We start from the raw sequence: 25,637 nt of genomic DNA, 5'->3' as shown, positions 1-25,637 counted from the left end.
GAATTAGACACTATCCTTTGTGTATTGCTTCATAAGACATGATATCTGTTAGGATGTATTCAGTAATATATAACAGTAGATGAAAACAATTCAAGCTTGTTTAAACAACCTAAGGACATTTGTTGTTATCTGCTATGGACTGAATTTGTATCATCCCAAAATTTATATGTTGAAGCTTTAACCCCTAATGTAATTATATTTGAAGATAGGGCTTTTAGGAGGTAATTAAGGTTAAGTGGGGTCATAAGGGTGGGATCATAATCCAATAGGATTGGTGGCCTTATAAATTGAAGAAGAGAGCTCTCTCTCTCTCCACCCTTGTGCACATACGAAGGAAAGACCAACTGAGGATCATTACAAGGTGAGAAGATAAGCTGTCTGCAAAGCAAGAAGAGAATTCTCACCATGACAAGTGAGTCAGTTCCTTGATCTTGGACTTCCCAATCTCTAGAACTGAGTGAAATACATTTCTGGTGTTAAAGCCACTTATCTATGGTATTTTGTTATGACATCCCATGCTTACTGACACATCTCAGAGGAAGAAATTAGGGAGATTTCAAAATTGGTTGATTAAAGAACTGAGCAATATCTTCAAAGACCTAGATTTGGCCTTCTCTGCTCTCTTTTTCATTCTTGATGTTGACATCCTCAGAAGACTGGTAGCGAGATGGCAGTGACTGCTGGAGTCACATCTAGACGCAACGACATGTTTAGGAAGAAGAGGAACTATTTCTGCCTCTGCCCCTTTCTAAGAATCAAGGAAATCTTTCCAGAAACCCCTCAACTGACTTCATCTTGTATCTCATAGGTCAGAATTGGATTACTCGACCAGTCTGAAAGGAATCACTGGCATTGTGTGTGTGTGTGTGTGTGTGTGTGTGTGTGTGTGTATTTGGGGGTGGGGGTGGGGGGATACGGTGATGAGCCTAGACAAACTAAGATTCACTCTTGAAACTAGTATTAGGATAATCTTCTCTTTAGTCATATAATGGGTAGAAACCCATAAAAATAGGCTTGGGTTTTTTTAGGAAGAAAGAACAGTGGTGAATGTTGGGTTGGCAACAAATAATGCCTATTATCTTCAAGTAGAGTCACATCTTATGTGGGAGGTAAAGTTCTAAAGTTGGCACATAAAGAGAAGAACCATGTATATTCAAAATTATCTTTGAACATCCCTTAAAACTACATGACATTTTGGAGAGTGATGTAACTTGCAGTAAATTGAGTATTTTTTCCAACATTCAATAGATTTCAGTTTCTTTGGGTGAGGCCTGATGAAATACTTGGTTTGCATTTATAGGGCAGAGTGCTATTTTCTACTATGAAAGGAAAGAAAGAAATAGCAGTCATACTTCCTAACAGATTAAAGTCTCTCTACAAATGGAATGGGTTGGTGGATGAAAGCACCAATACTACATAGTGCAGTAGCAATTTATAAAATCAGAGTCATTCAAATTTGAAATAGCGTAGCATAAAAATATTAATACTCACATGATCAGCAGCATTTGAAAAAATAGAAATACAATTTTTTTTAATGTTAACAATCACACAATTTTAAAGCAAGAGGGCCAGGTGAATAGGAAACCATGTTTTTGCTACAGCCCATGGTGGTGCCACTTCAGACAGCAAAGAAATACCTGCATTCCTATGTCAGTTTTATGAAAAATTAATCTTGGATATGCAAGTTTTAAATTATGGGAGGCCTCCATTAATGGCATTCCCTAATGTAAAATCTAACTGCCTTGCATTTAAACTATTTTTTCTCACTACCTGGGGCAGGATGTGAAGTGTGTCTAGGTGAATCCTCATCATGTAAGTATCCACAAACTATAACTCTACTGTATTTTTTTAAAATATATTTTTATTGATTTTTTATAGTGAGGAAGGGAGAGGGATAGAGAGTTAGAAACATTGATGAGAGAGAAACATCGATCAGCTGCCTCCTGCACACCTCCTACTAGGGATGTGCCCACAACCAAGGTACATGCACTTGACCAGAATCGAACCTGGGACCTTTCAGTCCACAGGCCAATGATCTATCCACTGAACTCTACTGTATTTTATTGATATTTAACTAGAACAGTAAAAGTTGTCTTTTTATGTCACTAACACTATTCCAAACCCACCCTTTATTTGGGGTGTTTGATTGAATCAAGAATTAATGTTATAATACACAGACTCAACTAATAAAGGGAAACATTTGTTTTCTGTCAAGGTGGGTCAGCAACAAGATAGACAAAGGCTAACGGGGCTGAACCTACATGAAGAGAGCTAGGGGATAAAGGATTAGTGGCCCAAACCCGACAGAGGTCAAGGTGTAATCATTTTTCAGGTCTCAGGAACACACAATACATGCAGGAAGCCAGACCAGAACCAAAGTCTCCTTAGGCAGAGGAGCTCATTTCCAAGATGTACGAGACTCAACTTCAAGTACCAATAGTTATGGGTATGACCCAATACACTTAGGTTTCTGTTTCCCAAAATGTGTTCAATTGAACACCAGTTCCTTAAGATGCAGGGAAGGGGCTCAGTCATCAAATCAGTTTGCAAAATGCTACTGATTTTACCCCTAAAGGGTTGAGGGTGAAAAAGTTTAAAAATATAAACTTAGTAAATAATAAGTGGTACTTATTACTAAGTGGCACTTAGTAAATAATAAGTCAGTATCTAGGATACCTATTAATATAATTAGTAATTCCAGTCTTTAATTTGGATATTATATTCTCTAAAGCAAAGGACATAAATAAATGAGCTTAATTTAGGTGAATGCAACCCCCTGTCACTAGTGCAGATAGGAGTCAAGGTGGCATAAATAAAATGTATAACTTTTCCTGAAAATGATTGAGCATCATTCCCTGTTCACCATCTGGAAGAGCACTAATGATTAGTAAAAGACCAATATGCAGCAATCTGAAGATATTAACACAATCTGAACTCTAGAAATATGATGAGCAATCACCATAATTATGTAGCTTTCAATATCTCAAAGGATATAATCCAATCCATCCAAAAAGAAAACAAGCAAATGACTAAACTTCTTCATCACATGGAATTTATATTTGCAAGGACTTTATTGTTAGGATCCTTGAGTAACAAACACTAATATAACATGTATTGCCTTTAATAGCTGTTTTACAAAAGATGCAGAAATGTTATTCCATATAGCTGTAAATTACATTAACTCTTTATAAAAGACAGGAACACAGTATGAAATCCTATAAAGAACTGGGATGGGCCCAGGGTCTTAAATCCAATCATCTTGTGTGACTTAAGGGAGTTCCTGATAATTCCAGTTAAGCAGATAATGCAATCAACAGCACAAAGGGGTCTGCCTTAGGATTTGAATAAATGTGGAATTATTTGTTCATAAACTTGCAGAAAATTCAATCCAGATAGGTAATACTTTATAATTAGAACAAAAAAAGCAAAGGAAGAATAAGAAAAAGGGGGAAATGCCCTAACTGGTTTGGCTCAGTGGATAGAGAATCGGCCTGTGGACTCAAGGGTCCCAGGTTCGATTCCAATCAAGGGCATGTACCAAGGTTGTGGGCTCATCCCCAGTAGGGGGTGTGCAGGAGGCAGCTGATCGATGTTTCTCTCTCATCGATGTTTCTAACTCTCTATCCCTCTCCCTTTCTCTCTGTAAAAAATCAATAAAATATATTTTAAATGAAAGAAAAAGGGGGAAAGGAGGTGGGGGGGGGAGGAAAAGATCTATAAGCATGAAAAATCTGTACCAACTTCAGAACCAGAGCTCAGATAAAATAGCAATCATCATCTTAAAATAACAGTGCCTGGCCGGTGTAGCTCAGTGGTTGAGCATCGACCTATGAACCTGGAGGTCATGGTTCAATTCCCGCTCAGGGCACATGCAGTCTTGATCCCCAGTATGGGGTGTACAGGAGGCAGCCATTCAATGATTCTCTCTCATCATTGATGTTTCTATCTCTCCCTCTCTCTTCCCCTCTGAAATCAATAAAAATATATTTAAAATAATAATAATAACAGTAATCAGTTACAAAGTTCATGATAATGGCTTTTGTATAATAGATATAGTCATTGGTAATCCAATTATGCTGTCTATATAAATCTGTTAAGATAATTTAATAAATAGTAATCAAGTTCTAATTATAAGTATCCATCCCATTATTACAGTGATGCCATAGAATGTCACATGATTGTAATATAAATATTCTGGGGTGATCTCTCAGAAATAAAAACAATACAGGTTGTCCCCAAAACATATATATATACACTTTAACAGCTGAAAGCTCAATTCTGAAAATGAAATGTATTTTAATAAATACTGCCTTTAAAGTATGTGTATACATTTTTTGGGGAACACCCTATATATGTATGTGTACATATATATAAATGTATAAATGTACTTATATAAAATATATGTGAATATACATATGTATATATAATATATAAAATAAATATTCATTGTTGTCATTTAAAATAAGTAAAAATTATAAAACAGACTAATCTTATTTCACATAATATTTGCCACTCCTAAAAAACAAAAGTGGGTTTTCTTTAGAAAATGAAATGCAAGGAGAACATTTGCACACAAAGTGAAAACAAACAGATAGATCCCTTTCAGCCTCTGGTTTCCCTATCACGCTATCCTCAATGGGAAAGAGTCACATCCAAGATAGCACTTGTCCTCCCACTTGCCAAGCAAGTTAACTCAGTATGAAAATCAATGCTGAAAGAAAAAAAATTCAACGCCAGAGATGGAGTGCAAAGTTGGGAAAGCAGCTAAATATATAACATCAAAAATAAACTTTAAAAATATTCTACAGAGCATATTACAGGGGGGAAATATATCTTATGGAAGTTTCTTTCAGAAAAATCAAATCTACAAATATTTGACTTAGACATTTTGAATTCTCAGTTGATTCAGTTGAACAATTAATTATTTACAAATATGTATTGAATGCTAGGATTCCCCCACCCTCATAAAACATCTACTCAAATGAGAATTCTGAAGGACATAGATATAGATACAGAAGGCTCTGTTGATATAGATATAGAGACTTGGAGTTAAGCAAGAGTCCTCATAAATATAAATGGATGCACTGATATATACCATATAGAGAACATTACTCATCTGTAATCAAAACTGGGAAGAATCATGTTGCCTCGTGATAATATTATGAACCTTTAAAAGAACTCTTAAGACCTTTTGTCAACATGAACCCAATAATTTTCTTTCTTTTGGTGAAGAAATTAAAGATGGAGGCTATGGAACATTTAAATCCATGAATAAATCAGAAACTTTAGTATGGCCCATTATTTAACTTTCTCTGAGGCTACTGAAAAGTTCAATAGATGCATATAAGTCAAGAAAAGTCCAAGAAGCAGTGAGCAAAGGGTAAAGAGAGTCTGAAGTCTACAGCTGCCTGGTATTTCCTGTAACTAAAAGCAATTTCAATTCCAAATTACAGATTTATATAGCATCCACACTAAGAAGCGAATCTTAAACATTAAATACTCTAAATCCCTTTCTGTGTCAACATTCCACCTTTGTGTTCTGCCTGCCCTGCCCTCTGAGAGTGATGTTTTCACTTGTGGTATTGGCCAGAACTTGTGGCAGTCCAGCTGAGATTTACACAAGACCTTCAGGTTGGCCAAGCATTGGTCCAGAACACACGAGGCCGAGGTGAAGGTGACGGAATGTCATTTTTATCCACTATTAGTGGAAGATAGGAGGAGAATGAGAATCAGATGACTTTTTATGATGAATAAATGTATAGATCTAAACTTACAGGTCATAGATGAGAGCAACAGAAAACCTGACAGAAGCTGCCATCACTGCTGCTAATTTAGAAAGGACACAGCAAGGGAAAACCTTCTGTTGGTTTTGTAAGTAGGTGAGGAAGGCCATGTATATCAAGAGGCAGAAAATCAGCAGAAGTTCAAGGTGGAAATCGCCATAGTCCCTCTGACTTCTCCATTAACAAAGACCATTTAACTAGGTGTGTAGCTGTTGTCTAATAAAGAAACTGCTGTATTAAATGTAATAACATCCCATTTTTGCTATTTATAACTACAACCCTTTTAAGAAATGGTTCTTTTGTTGGTTAAGCACCTAGAAGAGATTAAAGGCCAGTTTAGGAGTGGGAGTGAGGAGAGCTAAATTGCTTTGCCCAATTGAGGAGAAAGTTTTAGACATCCTGAAACAATGGGGAGGGCAAGGAGCAGAAAAGGGGGAAGAAGAGAAAGAAAATTAGGCGGTGAGAGACTCTGGCTTGACCTGAGGGGTAACCATGTAGATTTGTAACATGTTGGTTGTATTGTTTACTTTGCTACCCCTTTTGCAACACCCTGTAACCTCAACATGGTCCTGGATTGAACAACTGCTTTAAATCCATGGCTGCTTTTTAGTTGGGAGTTGTTAAGTAATCAATATAGTGCAATCACTTTTTGTAATATCTAGTATGAAATTAGATAGGTACTTGGTTTCTTCAAGTTAGTTCCTGCACAGGAGTTTGCTGGCTATGTAGCAAGCCTTGCATCTGTTTGAGACCCTTATCTTGATCAAGACAGAACTCCTCATTCTCTGGATTACACATCAAATAAAGCAAGCTCACCTTGCTGTTTCATCATACCTGCAACCATGTCACTCTGTTGAGAGAGCTAGAAATTAGGGAAAGGCTCTCTCTGTGGAACTGAACTGTTTAGAAGGTTCTCGAAGTTAAGTCCTCACTGTGGTCTGAGTGAAGCTGTCAGCACCCTGGATTGGAAGCCAGGGCTCAAAATGATGTGGTCTGCTTTGCTTTCCAGACAAGCACCTGGTTTTCATCATTCTGGAGGCATCTCAAAACCTTTGCAACTTGAGAACCGTCTTGTAAAACTGCGTAACTCTCAGACAGCTTGTGAGCCTTGTGTCCTGGGAGGCAGTAAAGACTTGACAAGGATGAGAGCTTGACAAGTCTTCATTCTAGTCCTTTCTTATCTGGGACCATGACAACACTATCCCAAAGAGGTGGGAACTTTCCTTTGCCTAGAGCTCCCTCAGAAAAGATTTCACCATTTTCCTCACTGTCAAGCGTTCCTCCTCAGGTCAACCTGAATGTCTCATGGGCTAAATAATTGATATGACCTGTTAGCAGAGTCTGATGCTTTCTCCAGAATTAGTAGCTCTCTCCTTTAGTGGGAATTATGCCACTAACCATCATACATGCTGTTCATAACTTTATCCCTCTTATCTTGATCAAGATTGAAAATAAGAGATAGGCAACTAACATCAGGCCTAAGAGGAGTGTGTATTCCGTGCTCAGTAAATATTTGCTGAGCCAGTTGTCCTTTATGCAGCTCTGATATGTCCTCCCAGTTCCTGAAATAATATTGAGAATTAATACTTCAGCACTGGTCATTCACTTAGCAGGTAAGAAGAAGTAATGGCTAGTCAGCAAATTGTTCATCCCTAGGACAATCTAGTTACCTGTTCCCATGCCCTTATAATCAGATAAAATGAGTGTGCTCTCTAGTTGCTGAATCTAGAAGTCATTGAAAAGCATATGTGGGTCCTTGGCAATTAGAATGATTAGAAACCTCTTTGGGGAGCTCTGTATTATGTCTACAACATTGGGAATACTGATGAATGGGGCATTTCAATTCTTTATATAGTATCAGAGGTATTGCCAGTTAAGACCTGGAAGTTTTATGGAGCCCTCTTCTCAAAGAGGTGCAAATATTCTCAGTAACAATTTTACCATGTCCTTTAGGGAAGATCCACTTGCTTTGAATGATGCCCTGTAACACAGATCTCGATTTCCAAGGTTACACTTCAAAGGATCCCACTGTTCTCTTTGTGAAAGACATTTCTTTTTAATAGCTGGTTAAAGAACAGTTGTGCTCCAGCTGAGATATGTAACTTAGAAAATATGTGATAAGTTCTGCAAATGTGCCATCGCTTTGCCATGGCTTCGCAGTTATCTCTTTTTTACATCACAATGATATTAAAATGAAATGATAGTTTGCATAGGAACCTTGCCATAAATGATGAGTTCATATCAACCCAAGTTTGGTGAGTGATTAATTCTTTATTGCATAATTCATCATTTGGTGTTTATAGTGGACTAGAGACCCAGTGCATGAAAATTTATGCATTGGAGGGGGGGGGGTTCCTCAGCCCGGCCTGCCCCTCCTCTCACAGTCCAGGAGCCCTCAGGGGTGGGAGGCAATCCGGCGATCAGCGGAAGGTGATGCCCCCATCACACCTCTGCTGCTGCCACTGCCGGCGGCACAAGCCTCGGCTGGCCCTGGTTACCTGAACCTCGGGTAGCCCTGGGCAGCTGGGCAGCCAATATCCGAGGCTTGCCTGTGCCTCGGGCGTCAGCTGGGCAACTGCCATCCAAGGCTTGCCTGTGCCTTGGACCAGCCCTGGGCGGCTAGGGGGCTGAGGGCGGGTCTGGCCACACCATGCGCCTGCCACCCCTCCACCCCCTGGCAGGGCTGAAAGGACTGGGGGACTCCAGCAGGGCTGAGGGGGCTGGGCACTGCCATCTTGTGGCTATGGGTGCCACCATCTTTGTGACGGTGTGATAGTCAATTTGCATATCCCCTCTTTATTAGATAGGATGGTCAAAAATAACCAGTATTATCCAGCATGATTCTGTGACTACTTTGCAATAACATATACCTAGTTTCAAATTATAACTCAACACTTAGAATTAGATTGAACCATATTATATAGCTGACTTTATAAATTAAAAGTGGTTGAATACCAGAATTTTCATGTGCTTCAACTTAATAGCTCTGTGATCATGAATAAATTTCTTAATCTCTCTGAGCTTCATTTATCTGAACTGTAAGTATAAGGTTAACCCTTTGCACTCGCTTGCTTTTTTCTCGATTCCTGCTACCGATGCTAACCGTGTCAAGTCACACTCGACATCCGAGTGCAAAAGGTTAATAAAGTCTTCCAGAAATGTTATAAGGATTGAATGAGATAGTATATCCAAAACTTCTAGTACCATGTTTGGCACATAGTAGGTACACAGTGAATGCTATCTTTATAGTTGTCACATATAAATATTCTATGGCTTCTTGTATCAGTTATATAACTTTCTTTCATTTTTAAAAAGAGAAAACAAAATGCCAATAGTGCTAGTTAAATTATATTATGTTTTGTGAAAAATAGTTAACACATACATTAGGGTAGTTAAACAATATCTCATTACCTGAATAAGGTGTGAAAATCAGAGGACATTAGATTAGATGCCATTTTTTCTTTTTATGCCATCTCAAATCACTTTTTGAATTAAGAATAATTCCTCAAAACTTACACTACAGCCTATCCAAGAAGAGTTAGACACTGTAAAGTTAAGTAGTTACCAAATCAAAGGGCTAAGACTAATTCAAGAGCAGGTTTTGAAATCTGACTGTAGAATCTCAACACGGGAAATGGCTTCATCATGTTTCATAAATACTTTATATCAGTTAGCATTTTTAACTTTGTCCAGAATCACCAATCCATCATTTTTCCCAGGTGTGACATTGTGGAATCCATTTAGCTTAGAGAGCCCTTTGGTTTATTACCAGTAACTTCCTTGTTATTAAATGATTTTATAAGGTTTTGATATGCCCCCTAAGATTATACTGGGGCCCTGCTGTTTTTAATGATCATTGCCCATACAGACTTCATATATGTGCTCATTTAGATAATGAGAAGAATCCACATGTACTGTATAGGACATTGAATTCCCTGCATCATATAAATTAATATTAAACATTAGAATCTGAAAAGAATCTATTGCCATTCCATTAATATTTATAACTGATCTGTGGGACTAAGGGAATTATTCAGTATAAAATATTCCAAATTCACATTTGTAAGAATGAAGCCTCCATGAATTTACAATATAGTTTTCATCACTGAATTAGGTTCCTATTACATAATCTACCTAGTGAATTCTTTGATGTTGTTGATGTTATGTATCCTGATATTATTTAATAGAGTCAGAAAATGTATTTCAGAAACTTGAGCTCAATTGACCCTAACCCACTCTTTTTTATTAAAATTGAAATGCCTGTTTGTTCCTTTTTCCACTATCTATACTCATAATAATGGTTTCTTAGGAGTAGCTAACAATATTATAAAGATTATAGTCCCTTTGACTTAAGAATTTTCACTAACTTGGTCAGACTCAATCTTGTTTTTTTTTGTTTTTTTTTCTTGTAGAAAGTTAACAGGAAGAATAATTTGCTGGACTTAGTAGTTAAGGAGATAAGAATTCCACAGTGAACCAGTAAGTTTCCTCTATGAAAAGAGCCAGAAATATTTTGACATAATCATAAATTTAAAAATTTCACTATCTGTTCAGTCAGTCTCTCAAATTCAACATTTTATAATGTCAAGGCAAAAACTTCTCTTTATTAAACCAAAAGAACAAGAGTGAAGCTTTAGGTCAAATCCTCCAGCCCAGAGAGAGATTTCATCCGTTCATAGAATCCTTTTGAACAGATACAAATCCAAAGCTGAACCCAATTATGCAACTACAGTGATAAAGTGATATCCTTAGAGGCAAACCAGTCTGCTGGCTCAAGGGGAAAACCTTGCCCAATTCGGGAAAGGAGTCCAATCATAATACCACTTAACACACAAAATTTCATATCGGGCACTATGCTGAGTAGGCCGAAATAGCGATGTGTAATAAGGGATGGCTGCTTCTTGCTGGTGAGCATTGGGGAAGGGGAGCATTTTAGTGGACTGTCATCATAGAAAACCAGGGCTTTCTTACTGTGGAAGGACTCCAGTGAGGGCTGGAACGCCAAATGCGAGTTAGGACAAATCCTCCGCTCTAGGGACCTGGGTAGGGCCCAATTAAAGGGCTATTGAAACCCTTTCGTTTTTCCTTTTGGCAGTGCCAATAAAAGCTGCAACAGGCTGAAAATCTCCTTGTGTGTCAAGATAAATAGATGTTTTCATAAAACTTGGGAGGTCTTAGTCAAAGAAAAAACTTCTCCCAAACAGATCCCAAAATATACGCAGACCCACGAAATACGGCCCCTTTCTTTAAATGAGCAGAATCTATGAAATTTTTAAACAGACATAGAGGAACAATTAATCTAACCCTGGACAGCAAGCAGAATTCAGAATATGCTTGTCAGAGTTGTTGGTTTGCTTGTTTTTTTAAAACAACTATATATGTTATAATCAAATGTAATGTGTGTAGTGCCGGCTGTTCATTACCTGCCTTTGAAATTCAGAACTTGTTCCTCCTCCAGTCATCTCTGTTTCTCAAAATGGAGCCACCAATTTCCTAACTCCTTCAGCCAAAAATCAGGAATGTTTGTTTCTTCCTCTCCTTCAATCCAATATCCAATCTCTAACCAAATCACCCTGATCTTGCTTCCAAAATAGACAATGAGCTCACTTCTCTTCATCACCACTGTCACAACCAAGGCTCCATCTTATTTTAACCTGCCTCCCACTCTTGCCTCTTTTCGGTTCATTCTTCACATAGCCAGAAAGGTCTTCTTAAAACATACATCTGTTCATGGACCCACTTTCCCATTCAAAGCCCTTTAATTAAAGCCTTCTCATTGCATACAGAATTAAGTCTCAAATCTTATCGTGACCTACCAGGTCCTGAGCGACCTAGTACAGGGTCACAGACTTTTTCTATAAAGGCCAGAGAGCAAATACTTTAGTCTTTGTGAGCCATATCTACTGTCTCTGTTGCAGCTACTCAGCCTTGGACAAGATGTGACACACTTCCCTTACCCCCATAGTCCACTGACCAAAACTAGTTACATGGCTCTAGCTGTCCAGGTGAATAAGCCCTCCTACTGCTTCCACTCCACAGGGAATATTAAAACGTTATAGGCTCTGTCCCTCCCAGGAGCATGCCAGTGCCATTCCCTTTCCTTTACCCAGGCACGTTCCCTTTAGCTTCCTCACTCCAAGCTACAAGGGCCCCTCCTTGACCTCCGTAACTTGTTTCCTAAGTTCATTTCTTCCAAGAATTACTTTTTTTCTACCTCTGTAATTTACCCAATAAATGTTCCCTTAACCCTCCCCCCGAAAAAAAAAATATTATAGGACAATATTAAAAAGTCAGAATTTTTTATAAGCAAAATTTCAACAAGGTTTAATCTGATGTTCTTTTTTCCCCTTATTTTATTTATGCAGACTTTAGAAGATATATATTTTAAAGTCTACACAATAGAATGTGTGTGGAATTGAAGCATTGATATCTCTCTGAGACATTGCCTTTTCATCTGATCAGTAATCCTCGTCAGATCTTTTAACAAGAATTGTTCTAGGTGGAAGCAGAGCTGAATCTAACGAGGCGGTGCTTTTTCTCACCATACTACAAAATAGCTTGTTGTATTTTTAAGCTCAAACGTGGGATGGAGGTTAAGACCTTAAAATCTAGGGCAAACTCAAGGATTGAGAAAGCTCAGACGAAGGGAAATGTTTTCATCACTTCAGTCTTGAGACTAGTTTTAGTCTCTTCTTTAAGGACCAGGATTTCTACCCTACTGACAGCGCGGAATGGTTGGGGAAAGGATGAGCTTCTCAAATTGTCACTGCCACCTGGATCTCCATTTCATAGATTCAGAGAAAATTAAAGCTGAAAGGGAGCTTAAAAGAATGAACTTTTCTAACTCCTTTGTTTCACCTACCAAGAAACTGAGGTCCAAAAGGAGATTTTCTTTTCTTTGGTCATGCTTTCTAAAAAACTGGCAAAATCTAATCTTTTTAGAGATATAAATTAAGATTAAGGACAGGTGGGAGGGGAGGAGATAAGAAAGAAAGGAAACTAATCTTAATATTCGTAGGAATAAGCATACATATGCCACATATAGTACTAGATACTTCACACATTTAGGACAGTGTAGGCTGTAAGTGATGTCAAACTCAACTCAGATAGATTAAGTAAGGAAAGGGAACTTATTGGTATTGTTCCTGGAAAGTCCAAGAGTAAAGCTTCCAGCATGTCTGGATTGATTCAGTCAACATCATGAAGACTTAATTTTCTTGACTCTGTCTTTCGCTGAATTGGATTTATTTATAGTGACACCAGGTAGTACCAAACATCTCAGTGCTGAATCACACACACACACACACACACACACACACACACACACACACACACACACAGAGCTCATTTTCCCCAATGCCTAACACTAGTCTTGGAACTGAATTTCATTGACCCAATTAGCCTGGCTTCAGTTATGTACCCATTGCTGAACTGATCACCATGACCAGTAGGAATTGATTAACTTATCATTTCAGCTTGTAGGACACCTTAATCAAGGCTGAAAGTAGGGATAGGTGATCCCCTAAAACAAAATTTGGGTTTTGTTACCACAAAAGAGCTGGTGGATGCTGAGCAGGAGATGTATCATAGACATTCATTCACGTGGTCCTCACAATTAGCCTGGAGGTCAATATTTATACTATACCATACCCTTTCTCCAAGCAGTACTGGGTTTCTCGAATCTGTTAAGTGGATTACCATACAGAAGATGTTTTTACCACTTATGAACAAGCTTGAGCCTCTTCCCAACCCAAAGCCAATCCAGTACGGAAAAAAAAAATATTAACATGAATTTGTGTAGGCAATGTATATTTTTTCTCCCTAGAATGAGGAGTCCTTACTGTCCATTCCCCAGGCCCAACCCTACCTGTTATATCCTACCCTTAATGTCCACCCTTTCCACTGATCACCTTATCCTACATAATAAAAGGCTAATATGCAAATCGACCAAATGGCGGAACAACCAGTCACTATGACACATACTGACCACCATGGCAGACACTCAACGCAGGAGCTGCCCCCTGGTGGTCAGAGTGCCGCTCAGCCAGAAGCCTTGAGCCCCGCTCTTGGCTGGCAAGCACAGCAATAGTGGCAGGAGCCTCTCCCACCTCTGCGGCAGTGCTAAGGATGTCGGACTGACAGCTTGGAGAGTGGGCCTAAGCCATCAGTCGGATATCCCCTGAGGGCTCCCAGACTGCAAGAGGGCTCAGGTCAGGCTGAGGGACCCCAATCCCCCGAGTGTATGAATTTCGTGCACCAGGCCTCTAGTCTATTATGAAATCTTGTCTACTTTGAAGATTTGATTCAACACTTTGATTCTTAGACCTACTCCACTCTGAGGACTTGGAGATGCCCCTCTAATCAGTAGAAAATTCTCCCAGTGGCCCAGCCCAGCCCCTGTTCCCACTTCCTTGATCCCATCTCAAAGCCTCTAGTATCCAGCATTCACAGGTATTGTGGAAATAAGCAATGTGTTGTTTATTATTCAAGTATCTGGGATTTACTTTCTCTTGGCTAGAGAAGGCAGAACATACTTTTCTGTGAACAATTTTCCACTGTTTACTGGAAGATTATTTCCTGAATTTGTGTAGATTTACTTATACTGGCGCTATGGGGAAACATCTTCTGAAACTGGAAGTATGGACTTTAGGGGGATTTTCATCTTATTTTCAATTCATCGTGTGGGGTTTTACACACTTGTTTACATTTAACTAAATGTCTATCAGAATGGTTAGCTTATACGGGATTGTTTAGAGGATGTCTGTATGTCTTGTTAAACATAAGAAATCCAAACATATGTAGCCCGGGATAACAAGGATTACAAACATACATGTGTGTCAGCTTTAAAACTTCCTTCCCTGGCCTTTATTTAAAATGGCAAATGCATACATCCACAGATACGTTAGTAACCACAGGCCTAGCATAAACAAGTCAAAGACCAAACGAATAGAAGAAACTAATAGGCATGTTAGTGTTTTTTAAAGCTAGCATTTCCAGCTCAATGATTGGAAAGAAACATCTTAGGGTCACATATAGAACCACGGCTATAACTGTTCACTTATGAGCTACTTAATGCTGTCAGGTTCTAAATGTGCTCTCCTTCTATCCAGCAGAGCTGACCCATCCAGTTTATGCAACAGATGGAGGAAAGCTTGCTTTTCTTATCCACAAGCCCTAGGTGCAGACAGACAACACAGAGTCCTCTGGGAGAAAGGTCTTGGGGGGTAGGGGTAGGGATGGGGGATGGAACCAGAATGTTGGAGTGTATGCAGAAAGTTATCAATAGGTAGGTGACACAGATGTTTGAGCGTTTTGGGAAAAATATGTTAAGAGTGTTAGAAGTACATTGAGAATCAAACAAATGAAAAGACGGGGTAATTATCAACTCTAGGAAAAAATGAAGGGTTAAACAAGACAGGGTGTATGGTTACAAAGGACTATTTGTTTCCTCAGAAGCATTACTACAGATTATTATAATGTAAACTGATTAATGATTGTACCAAAACTTGTTGAGCTGTTGATTGGGGTAGATGGTGGGGTGAGGAGAAGGGTGATGTTGTGGGGAGCTAGGTTCTCATCCACCATAATAGAAAGTCAATAACTTACTTGATTCTTTCATCCATGTATTCAACAAATATTGATTGCTTACATGCATCAGGCCCTGAGGTAGGTGTTAGAAATGTAAAATAAGCCCTAGGTGGTTTTGCTCAGTGGATAGAGCAAGAGGCTGGCCTGCAGTCTGTGGGGTCCCGGGTTCAATTCTGGTGAAGGGCATGTACCTCAGTTGCAGGCTCAATCCCTGTCTCTACCAGAGGGTATGCAAGAGGCAACCAATAGTTGTGTCTCTCTCACATCAATGTTTCTCTTTCTCTGTCTCTCCCCCTCCCTTTAACTCTCTAAATATCAATGGGAAAATGTCCTCAGGTGAGGATTAATTTAAAAAAAAAAAAGGAAAAACATGTAAGTTCGAGTAGCTTTCAGTCTAAAGGGAAGACAGAGAAGTAAACAGACAATTAAAATACAATGTGATAAATATGATTCCAGGAGGCACTTTTCTCCCATGAGGCATCATTTTCTGAAATCTAGATTTCCCGTCAAGGAAGTGGAAGGTAAGAGTGATGGCACAATAAAACGTCAGTAACTAATCCTCAGAAATGGAGTGAGTCAGCCTTGATAGATAGGTCTGCCAAATAACGCTTGATGAGCACTAACTGGGCGCCAAACTCTAAACTTCTCACTTTACATGGATTGAATCGCACAGTAAACCTGAGGTTGGCACTATGGTTACCAGAAGGACAACAAAAAGAATATACAAATTGGTTTTCTTTGTGAAAATACCCCACTCACATGTAACTAACTAAAAATAAGATATTTTAATCTAGCAGATTAGCAAAATTACTTAGGTTGGTAAGAGTGTGGAAAAACAAGAGCTCTCTCTCGTATGCTATTGGGGCGAGTGGAATTTTGCAGCACCATTTAGCTATATATGAAACAATTTTGTAATAATTTTATTTATTTTTCACTTTATACCCTTTCAACAGTGTTGGAGTAACCTTTTTAAAAAATAATTTTGTAAAATCAAATAAATGAAGTTTTAAAATACCAAAACTAATTCTATACCATCTTTCCTTTAAAGAATCATACTGTCTGTATCTAATCATACTGGGGACTCTGAGAAGTCCTTTACAATTTTGTTTAAAACAAACATTTCAAAAATATATTTGTCCCAAAATATTTCGTTGTTTGTTTTGCCAAATAATGATTAATATGGCATGGATCATCCTGTGAGCAACACTGACCCAGGAATCACAGAAATATTATGACTGAAGTTATACAGCCAGGGAGAGGGGAGACAGAACTTCTGACTCGACATCCAAAGCTCAAGTGATGTCCCCTCAAAACTGGCTGTGCAGTGAGGATGGAGAAAGGGATCTGATTCATTCATTCTAAATAAAGCAGGTCTTGCTTCTTTTCTTTTTCAAGGCAAACTAGGTTTTTTTCTTTATTTTATCTTGGTATGTTTTTTTTCATCAGCATTTATCCCCCCTACACCCTCTTTCACCTCTAAAAATATATCTTGTTTTTGAAAGGGAAAAATAGCACTGCAGATTTTTCTATCAATCTTAGATGGTATTCATAGTTTTCCTAGCAAGAGTTAAGGAACTACCTTCAACAGGAAGAGAACAAAACACTTTTACACTTGAATTATATTTACTGTCTTTTAAAAGAGTACCCTTTTAGTCCTATCATTTCCTCCTTTTTAATAGATATTTTACCTTTAAAAAGAAAAGCAGGGGCTTGTCAGGGAATTTTGGTATCAGTTGCTGACAAGAATACCATTTCTCCATTAGTTTTTCTTTCTGGATCTTTTTTAGGCCAATTATCCTCTCCTGTCAGTTCCCTCCTTACTGTTATCTGTGTCTCCCCAAAGAGACTGTTCATTCAGACCTTTTCAGTGATTTTCATTGGCTAATGAAAGCAATTGCTATTATCAATTAATACAGTCCCCTACCTCCAGGGAAATAATAAGGAAGAAAATAAAGCAACTATTTCTCCTCAAAGACGACAGGAGAAAAATGAAATAAGCCAAGGGGGAAACTCTGAGTAAAACCATTTGTTTCTGTGCCTGGCCCATCCTGTCATTTCAGAAGTTTACACTTCCAGAACCTTACTCTTCAGTTAAAACCATAACATTGTGTTGAATGAATATAAACACTTATTACAGAAGTCACCACTGCAGATAAGGTTGGAAGTAGTGAAGTTGCCCGTGACATGAGTAGGGCTCTTGTAGATGAATTTTGGCCTCTGTAACCTATACATAAGAAATAGGTCTGAGATTATTAAAAAGCAAATAAAACCCACAGGTGGTCCCTCTGAATAGTGAGGCCTCGTTCCTGATTCCAGGCCAGAAGCAGACATACAGCACAGCAGACACACTGCCAACGACGTGGAATGCCAAATGGCAGAGTGCTGCATGCTTGTTTGGGTTGGCGCTGCTAAGGAGAGGAGGAAGGGGAGAGAGACATCAGAAGCAGATATCGTTCCATCTCCGTCTCCTTTTCCCCTCCCCACCCTTCCATCCCTTTCACCTCCTATTCTTTCATGGAGGCCGAGTTAAATTTTTTGTTGTTGGAGAAACTGATGTGATTGGCTTACTCTCAGTTGCTTTGGCTGGTGGGCCCTGGAGCCATATGAAAGAGCTAAATTGTAATAAGAGCTTTCATGGCTAGAGGGCAAGGATAGTTGAGCCAGTTCCACATGGAGCAGAGAGAGGGAAACTTACTACTAACTTCTACTGCCAGGGAGAAGGAAAAAGGAGAGCTGACCATTACCGCCCCCAAACTGTGGCTCTCAAGTCCCATCCAGTTCCTCTCTCCACATGAATTTGCTTGCTAAAATTCATTTGCACACACTGTCAGTGCCATGCCATTTAGCAGATAATGGCTCTCAATGGTTTGGTCTATGTGTCAACCCCCCTCCCCCCCACTAAGATGTACATCTCAATGGAGTTTCTCATGGTATCAAGCACTGCACTAGACACCTGTGTGCTTATCTGATTGAATCAGTAATTAAAGAAGCATTTTCACCATTCCTTGATGATCTTGCCCTGCAGCCATAGTGTTAGCCACTCGGTTTTCTTTAGTTCTCTACTCCCTTGTCGGGGATGAAACCTAGAGCTGGCCTTAGACTTCTGTCTTGAAAGACCCAATTTCTGACCGACTTGATGACCCAACTTCAGTCCCTTGTAGATACTGCCAAAAATAAAGTTTATCAGGTGGAAAAGATCTCTGTAGTATTCACATCTGAAAAGGCTGTCCCAGTGAGTTTGAGCTTGTTGTGTGACCTAAGAATGTACACGTCTCATATGGTTACAGAAGAAATCAGAAATGGTGACAAATTTGGTCAGAAGAGGGAAGGGAATAGTCTAAGTTAATTTTTTCTATTTATCCAATTTTCTAGGACAATATAAAACATTGGATCTTCCTTCATTGCTTTAAATTTGTTTTCCTAAAACAATATATTTTAGGATTTTTTCCCCAGAAGTATCTATTCTGATTCATTGACTATGCTTGTCAACCAATACCAGGCTGTTTTAATAATGCACTTATATACATGGCAAAGCAAGTCTTGCCTCAGTGACTTTTCAAAAACTTTAAATACTCTCATTGCCCTATTTTTTTTTCTTTAGAATCATTTATTCTAATTCCAAAAACTTTTTGTAGAATTATGATTTTTTTTTCTCACCAGTTATTGCTGGTATATAGGAAAATTAATTTAATATAAAAAATTAAACTAATTTGATGGATTCTATTTTGGTTCACTATTGTTTTTGATCATATGATTTCCCTTCTTCCTAGTAACTATAAACTTTGTATATTTTATCTTAATGCACTGACCAGAGCATTGATATTACAAAGCATCCTTGATTTATATTGATTTTACTGTGAAAATCTATATTATTTAATTGTAAAGTATGATATAAACCATCAACTTAAAGATTATCTCACTTAGAGGTCACCTTTTTTCATATTGTATCTTTATTTCCCATGAATTTATATTAAATGCTAATAGATGCCTCTTAAATACATATTGAGATTATCATGTGTTTCTTAATTATACATGTGAACATGAAAAAATGTGCCTACTATTTAAGAGAAGACTGATCTGTAGTTTGGTGTGTTGAGGTAAATGTGATGTGTATCTACAATCAACGTATTTGCTTGACAATTTTAAACAAATCACAACTGAAGCAACCATGTCCTGAAGACTTTTTTTTCTATTTCATTTATGTATTTTGGCTAATACTGATGTCTTTTATGTTGCATTAGTTTTGATAACTTTCTTTTCCAAGAAAAATCACTCCGTTTCTTTAAGATTTGAAAGTTTACTAGCACGGACGTGTACACTTTTATGGCTCTGTATGTGATACATCCTATCAGTGGAAGAAAATGGGTATGCGTGCCTGTCTTTGGAGTGGAAAAAACAAAAAGAAATAAAATGTCTCCCCTTAGATGCCAAACCACATATTCGCCCTCAGGCAGACTTGGTGCCAGAATTTATCCTGCCAGTATATTCTATAAACCTAGTTAAAGTAGTCATGGGCAGTGTTGCCCCAAGGCATCTGGCAGACACGAAAGTAAATCTCCAAAGGAACACTCTTTAAACTTAGGCTTCAAAGTATTTCTCTATAAAGTTCCTAGGAACTTTAGACTCACAATAGGAACATGGACTCAAACTAGGGGTGGGGAATCACAAAACACACAAAAGGCAGTACACCATCATGAGCAATAGCCACCCAAACAACAGAAAGCAGAATCACACTCATGAAGATTTTGGAACAACCAAATACACAATATAATATACTGACGATGTTTAAAGAAATAAAAGAGTACTGACAGTGTGATTAGAGATAAAGAAACTATCAAAATTGATCATGCAGATTTGAAAAGTAGAACTTTTGTAAGTGAAGAATAAAATAATTTAAATTTGAAATTTAAAGGACAAATTAAACATCAGAATACTTACACAGATGTAGGGTGAGTGTTGAACTGAAAGATAAATCAGAAAAAATTACATAGAATCTAGCAGAGAGAGACAGAAATGGAAAATATTAAAAAGAGATCAAGATATATGATGATAGCATGAGAATGCCTGCCATTTATCTAATTCAAGCTCCATGAAGACAGAGGGGAGAATTAATGACTGCACAATTTCCAAAATTAATGACAAAAAAGAGTCTCCGGATTCAGAACACCCAATGAAGTCAAAGAAGGTAAACGAAAAGAAACTCAAACCTCAAGATAGCAAAGTAAAATAGCAGAACACCAAAGGCAAAGAGAAAACAATGGAAATACCCAGATATAAAAGAAAAGTTACCTGCCAAGGACCTGCAACCAAATTAAGAGTTGACTTCTTAACAGCATCACTAAAAGCTAACTTACATTGGAATAAGTTCTTTCAAATGCTGAGAGGAAATATTTTCAATCTATTATTATATACCAAGGATAACTGTCTTTCACAAATAAGGATTAAATAAAGATATTTTTAGAAAAACAAAAACTGAGAGAGTTGACCTTCAACAGAACCTCATTAAGAACTTCAAAAGAAGATACTTTGGGAAAAGGAAAATGCCCCTGGAGAGAAGATGTGAAATCCACAAAGGAAGCTGTGGATAAATATAAACAAATACTGACTGTATTAAAACAAAACTAAAAAAGTAAATCCTGAACAACAAAAGTATATAAAATCAGAGTTAAAATATTTTAAGTTCTTATGTTATACAGGAGAAGGATAAAGATAGTAATTTCTTACTTGAATATGGATAATTAAGTCTATGGGTAATCCCTAAACATAGATATAAACTCTATAACTTCCAAACTAGTAATGGGGAAGAAATGAGTAAAAGTAGTTTAATCAAAAAGAAGGCAAAATTTTACAGAGAAACAAAATTTTTAAAAAGTGGAACAAATAGGAAGCAAAAAATAAACTTTAAGGTTAAAGGCATTTCTAAATGAAAGATATTCATAACATATCATTAAAAGGTATCAGGAAATAGCAGGAAACTAGTAATATAGTTTCAATATAAAGCAAAATTTTTAGTAATCAAGCACACACAAAAATCATAAGACTTTAGTTGATTTAGAACCACACAATTACTAAGATTCGATGAACCTAAAATGTTAATTCAACATCTAAAAAATTATATTCAAGCACACATATAATACTTTGAAAACTGACTATGTATGAAGCCAGTTAACAAATCTTAAAGTAGCATTCAAATCACATTCTCTAACTTCACATAATTGAGTTAGGATTTGTTTTAAAAATGTATTTTATTGTAAACAACATAGAGTTAGATATTATTTTCTTAACCCAACATGATAATATTAATCTTTAACTAAGCAACTTTGATTATCAAATCAAATGGAGACTGAGCCAAAGAAGCAAGAAAAAGCTGAGACTCAGAAGGGCAGCATAGAATGACCATATGACTCAGCAATTCCACTTCTGGGTATATACCTAAAAGAAGTAAAAGCAAGGACTCAGATATTTGTACATCCATGTTCATAGTAGTATTATGCAGAATAGCCAAAAGGTCAAAGCAACAGAAATTACTTCTATGGATGAATGCATAAACAATGGAATATCATGCAGTCTTAAAAAGAAAGGAAAGGAATTTGGCACATGCTACAAAATGGATGAACCTTGAAGACATCATGTTAAGTGAAATGAGCCAGTCACAAAAGGACAAATATTGTATGATTCCACTTATATGAGGGATCTAGAATAGTCAAATTCATAGAGACAGAAATAGAATGGTGGTGGACCGAGGGGTTAGTGTTTAATGGGTAAAGAGTATCAGTTTGGGAAGATAAGGTTCTGGATATGGATGGTGGTGATGGTTGCAGAACAATGTGAATGTACTTAATGCCAGAGAACTATAAACTTAAAATAGATTAAAATGGCAAATTTCATGTTATGTTTATTTTACCACAAGTAAAAAAAAAAAAAAGCAACAAAAACTAAAAGAACCTTCTGTTCCAACACCCCAAGAATAGTTTGCCACTGTTCCTGGGGTGTTGCTAGAATAATCAATCTTAATACTTTGAGAGGAGTCAACTCTGTTATCCCTTTCTAAAACTGCTGTAACCACAGCATAGAGATTTAAAAAAAAAAAAAAAGAGTATTATCTACAAATGTCTCACGTTTGTGTAGCACTTTATATTTGAAGAAAGGCTTTTGTGTGTCCTAACCCATTTAATCCTCGTGACAGCCTTATAAGGTAAGTTGTAATACTCCCTTTTAATTCATGGAAGAAATCAAAGCCTGAGAGATTAAATTGTCTAAGACCACGGAGCTATTAAGAATGCAAGGGTCCAAATATCTACTGACTAAAGCCATTGATCTCCCAACATACGGAAATAGTTGTCAACTTACCATGAACTTTACATTTAAAATGCCAAAAGCAAAGTGCAATGCTTGTTAAACTGAATAAAGAAAAGAAAAAGATAACATCATTACCTTCTCAGTGACCAAGGAGTAATGATTATACTGAATTTACGCACTGAATCCTATTAACATATTTGTGGCTTTTTATAATGCTCTATTTGCAAACCTTGGTCATGTTTAAACTTTGGTTTGGTGTTTGCATTTTTGAACATTTGCTTCTAAAAATACCCTTTAACTTAGGGGGGAGGGGGGAGTCAGGAGGGAGCTTTCCCTTAAAATGTACTGTTTTAGATTGTGGCTCTTCAAATTTTAACCTCAGTTCTCAAAAAACTGTGTCTGATTCCACTAAAAATAAATAACCAGGTTGTTCTCTCATTGTTATGCAAGGACTGTTTCATTTTGGGTCTTAAATCTCCTTTTTTATTGCTCTCCTTGGAGTGCATGGCTAATGTAAATGAGAGAACCCTGGCAACAATGCACCATCACTCCCTTCCTAATTTTACCAGCTCCCCTTAGAACAAATGGCTGGGTGAGTGTAACTTCTGGGTTTTCAGCACGCAGCTAGCATTCATTTTTCTCTGAAACCTGCCATAGAAAGTTACCTCAGAACTCCAACTCTCCTGCTGCAGAATGCTGAGCCAGTAGCTTTCACTGTCTCTGGGAAGATGTGTTACCTGGTGGAAGAATGGTGGCATTGACACCCCCTTGCTGTGAATGGGCCTCCCTGAATTTATTACTGATAACAAAGCACTCCCTGTGGCAATATGCAATAGGTTTCACTGTAGTGGGGTTGGGTGAAAGAATGTGAGACGTTGCACTCCTTGGTCCTTCCCCGTCTGTGTGGTACCTGTGCAGTGTACACTGATAGGTTAAACCTTGACCATTCAAAGAGATGCTCCCTCAATTTCCTTTTCAAGTCATTCCAGCTACAGTGAGGTGAAAACAGTGGACAATCCCCTCACCTTTGCATTCACTGCCCATATTCTGAAGTCCAGTCTTCTCCAGACATGTAAAAATGTTTGGAAGCACTCACTTTATTTTAAAATGCTTACAGCATTTTGGGATGCTCTTCCCTCATGTTTTTGGGTAAAATCGATAATCCAGGATTCTCCGAGCAGAGATCAATGGAAAAATGAAGTACTCTTACAAAAAAATAACTCACACCCATCACTTGGGCAACACCATGGGACCGTTCCCCTTGTGTGTATCTGATTTATTGTTTCTATTCCCATAGCTTACATTTATGAAGCACCTACTTTGTGCCAGAAGCTGCTGAGCACATCACATGTCTTATATATTTAATTCACACCATACACCTAGCGTTCTGATTTTATATGAAACAGTACAAATCCCTGAAGTGTAACGAGGTTTTAAGTGGGCACATAACAGTAAGTGGCTTATGTTGCTCAACTTTTTTTCTGTTTAAAATTGTAGAAACCTACCTTACATAGATCATTGTCTTTAGAATCCCAAATTAAAGAATTTTCAGAATCAGGCTTGACAACTCCCGTCATTACCTTAAAAGCTTTAATATTCTCTTCTCTCAGCAGTGGGGAGCACCAACTACACATTATCATTTCATGCATTTCAGGTCTATTATTGTTTCCAATCAACTTTCTCCTGGGCTTGATTTAAACAAATAAGTATAGCAGGCAGACTCTTGCTAACATTCCTTCCAAGTCTGTATTTTCTAAATGCCTCAGTCACTTTTCTTTCAACTTCGAACTTTATTTGATTTTCCTATATGCTACTAATGAGTGAAAGATACGAAGCAGACACTCATTATTTGTAATTGTGAAATATAGCACACAAAAATGCAATGGCAAACAAAAGTGGAAAGTAGCTCCATGTTATAAATGAGGCAGACTTTTATTTTTAATGCTACTTAAAAGATAAAGGGGAATATTATAAAGTCAAGTCTGTTTTTAGAGAAAAGCCCAAATTTTTTGAAAGTGGTAATGATATTTTCCTCTAGCATTTAATAATGTCAACAAAAACACTTTGAAATTCATTTATCAAAAAAAGAATAAGTATTTTTTGAACATCTACTTTGTTCTTAGAATTTAAGGAGAATATAGGCTATGTGTAAGAAATGGTGCCTGCCCTAAAGAGTTTATAATTTAGTGGATGAGAGAAGATGAACATACCAGTAATTTTAATTATACCCAGAGAAGTATATATTAGGTGCCCTTCCTTCCCATTCTTTAGCAAGATCTGAAATGTATTTTCTAAAGTACATCATGAGTTTTTCCTTCTCTTCAGAGAAAATTGATTTTGGATTTCAGAAATAGCCTCGTTTTATGCTCCAAAGATTAGAGTGTGTTTCCCCTCCATTTATTGTCTGACTATTGTGATCAATTCTTAAATCTGAGAGATTGAAAGGCTGAGAGACTCTTCCATGTCACCCACCCTAAGATGTACCTTTATGTTCCTCTTACTCTAGTGTCATCAGAAATCGGGCCTTCCCTTGCGATTCACACCACTGTCTCCTTTGGAGTTACACACTTGGAACACAGCATTGAGGAGGTGCAAGAGTTAATCTTCCAGCAGCTGGAAAACATTTTGCCAGGTTTGCCTCAGCCAGTCGCTACCAAATGCCAGAAATGGAGACATTCACAGGTAATCACGGAACCCAGTAGTATGAGCACAATTTTCTTAACAGCTCAGCAGAACTGAGTTGGCTTTTTCTGATCCTTTTGCCTAATGTGTAAGCATAAACGTCTACAGGTTTTATTATCCTGTTATTTCTCAATAAGAAATGCATACAATTTTCCCCAATCTAATGTGCAAATTTTAGCATCTGAAGACATACACCCTGAAAATCTTGGCTTTCCTATGCAAGCAAGCAAGGCGAGTTACATATCCAGATGCAGCTGTTTCCCTGGGGTTTTTCTAAATCAGTAC

The 25,637-nt window shown here is 37.6% G+C and overlaps 1 protein-coding gene across 2 annotated transcripts in view; it reads left to right on the top strand.

The window, feature by feature from the left end:
* The window catches only part of RNLS (renalase, FAD dependent amine oxidase), a 228,000-nt gene that overhangs the window by 180,205 nt on the left and 22,158 nt on the right, over positions 1-25,637 (top strand). For both annotated transcript variants that reach the window (XM_028127621.2, XM_008152961.3), the window contains one exon: positions 25,177-25,352. In XM_028127621.2, the coding sequence (XP_027983422.2) occupies positions 25,177-25,352 (176 nt within the window). The remainder of the gene's footprint in view (positions 1-25,176; positions 25,353-25,637) is intronic.

This window comes from Eptesicus fuscus, chromosome 17 (genome assembly GCF_027574615.1).
Source record: "Eptesicus fuscus isolate TK198812 chromosome 17, DD_ASM_mEF_20220401, whole genome shotgun sequence".
In the NCBI taxonomy this organism is placed as follows: domain Eukaryota; kingdom Metazoa; phylum Chordata; class Mammalia; order Chiroptera; family Vespertilionidae; genus Eptesicus; species Eptesicus fuscus.
Note: the sequence above shows the minus strand (reverse complement) of the source record. Positions and strands in the feature narration are given on the sequence as shown.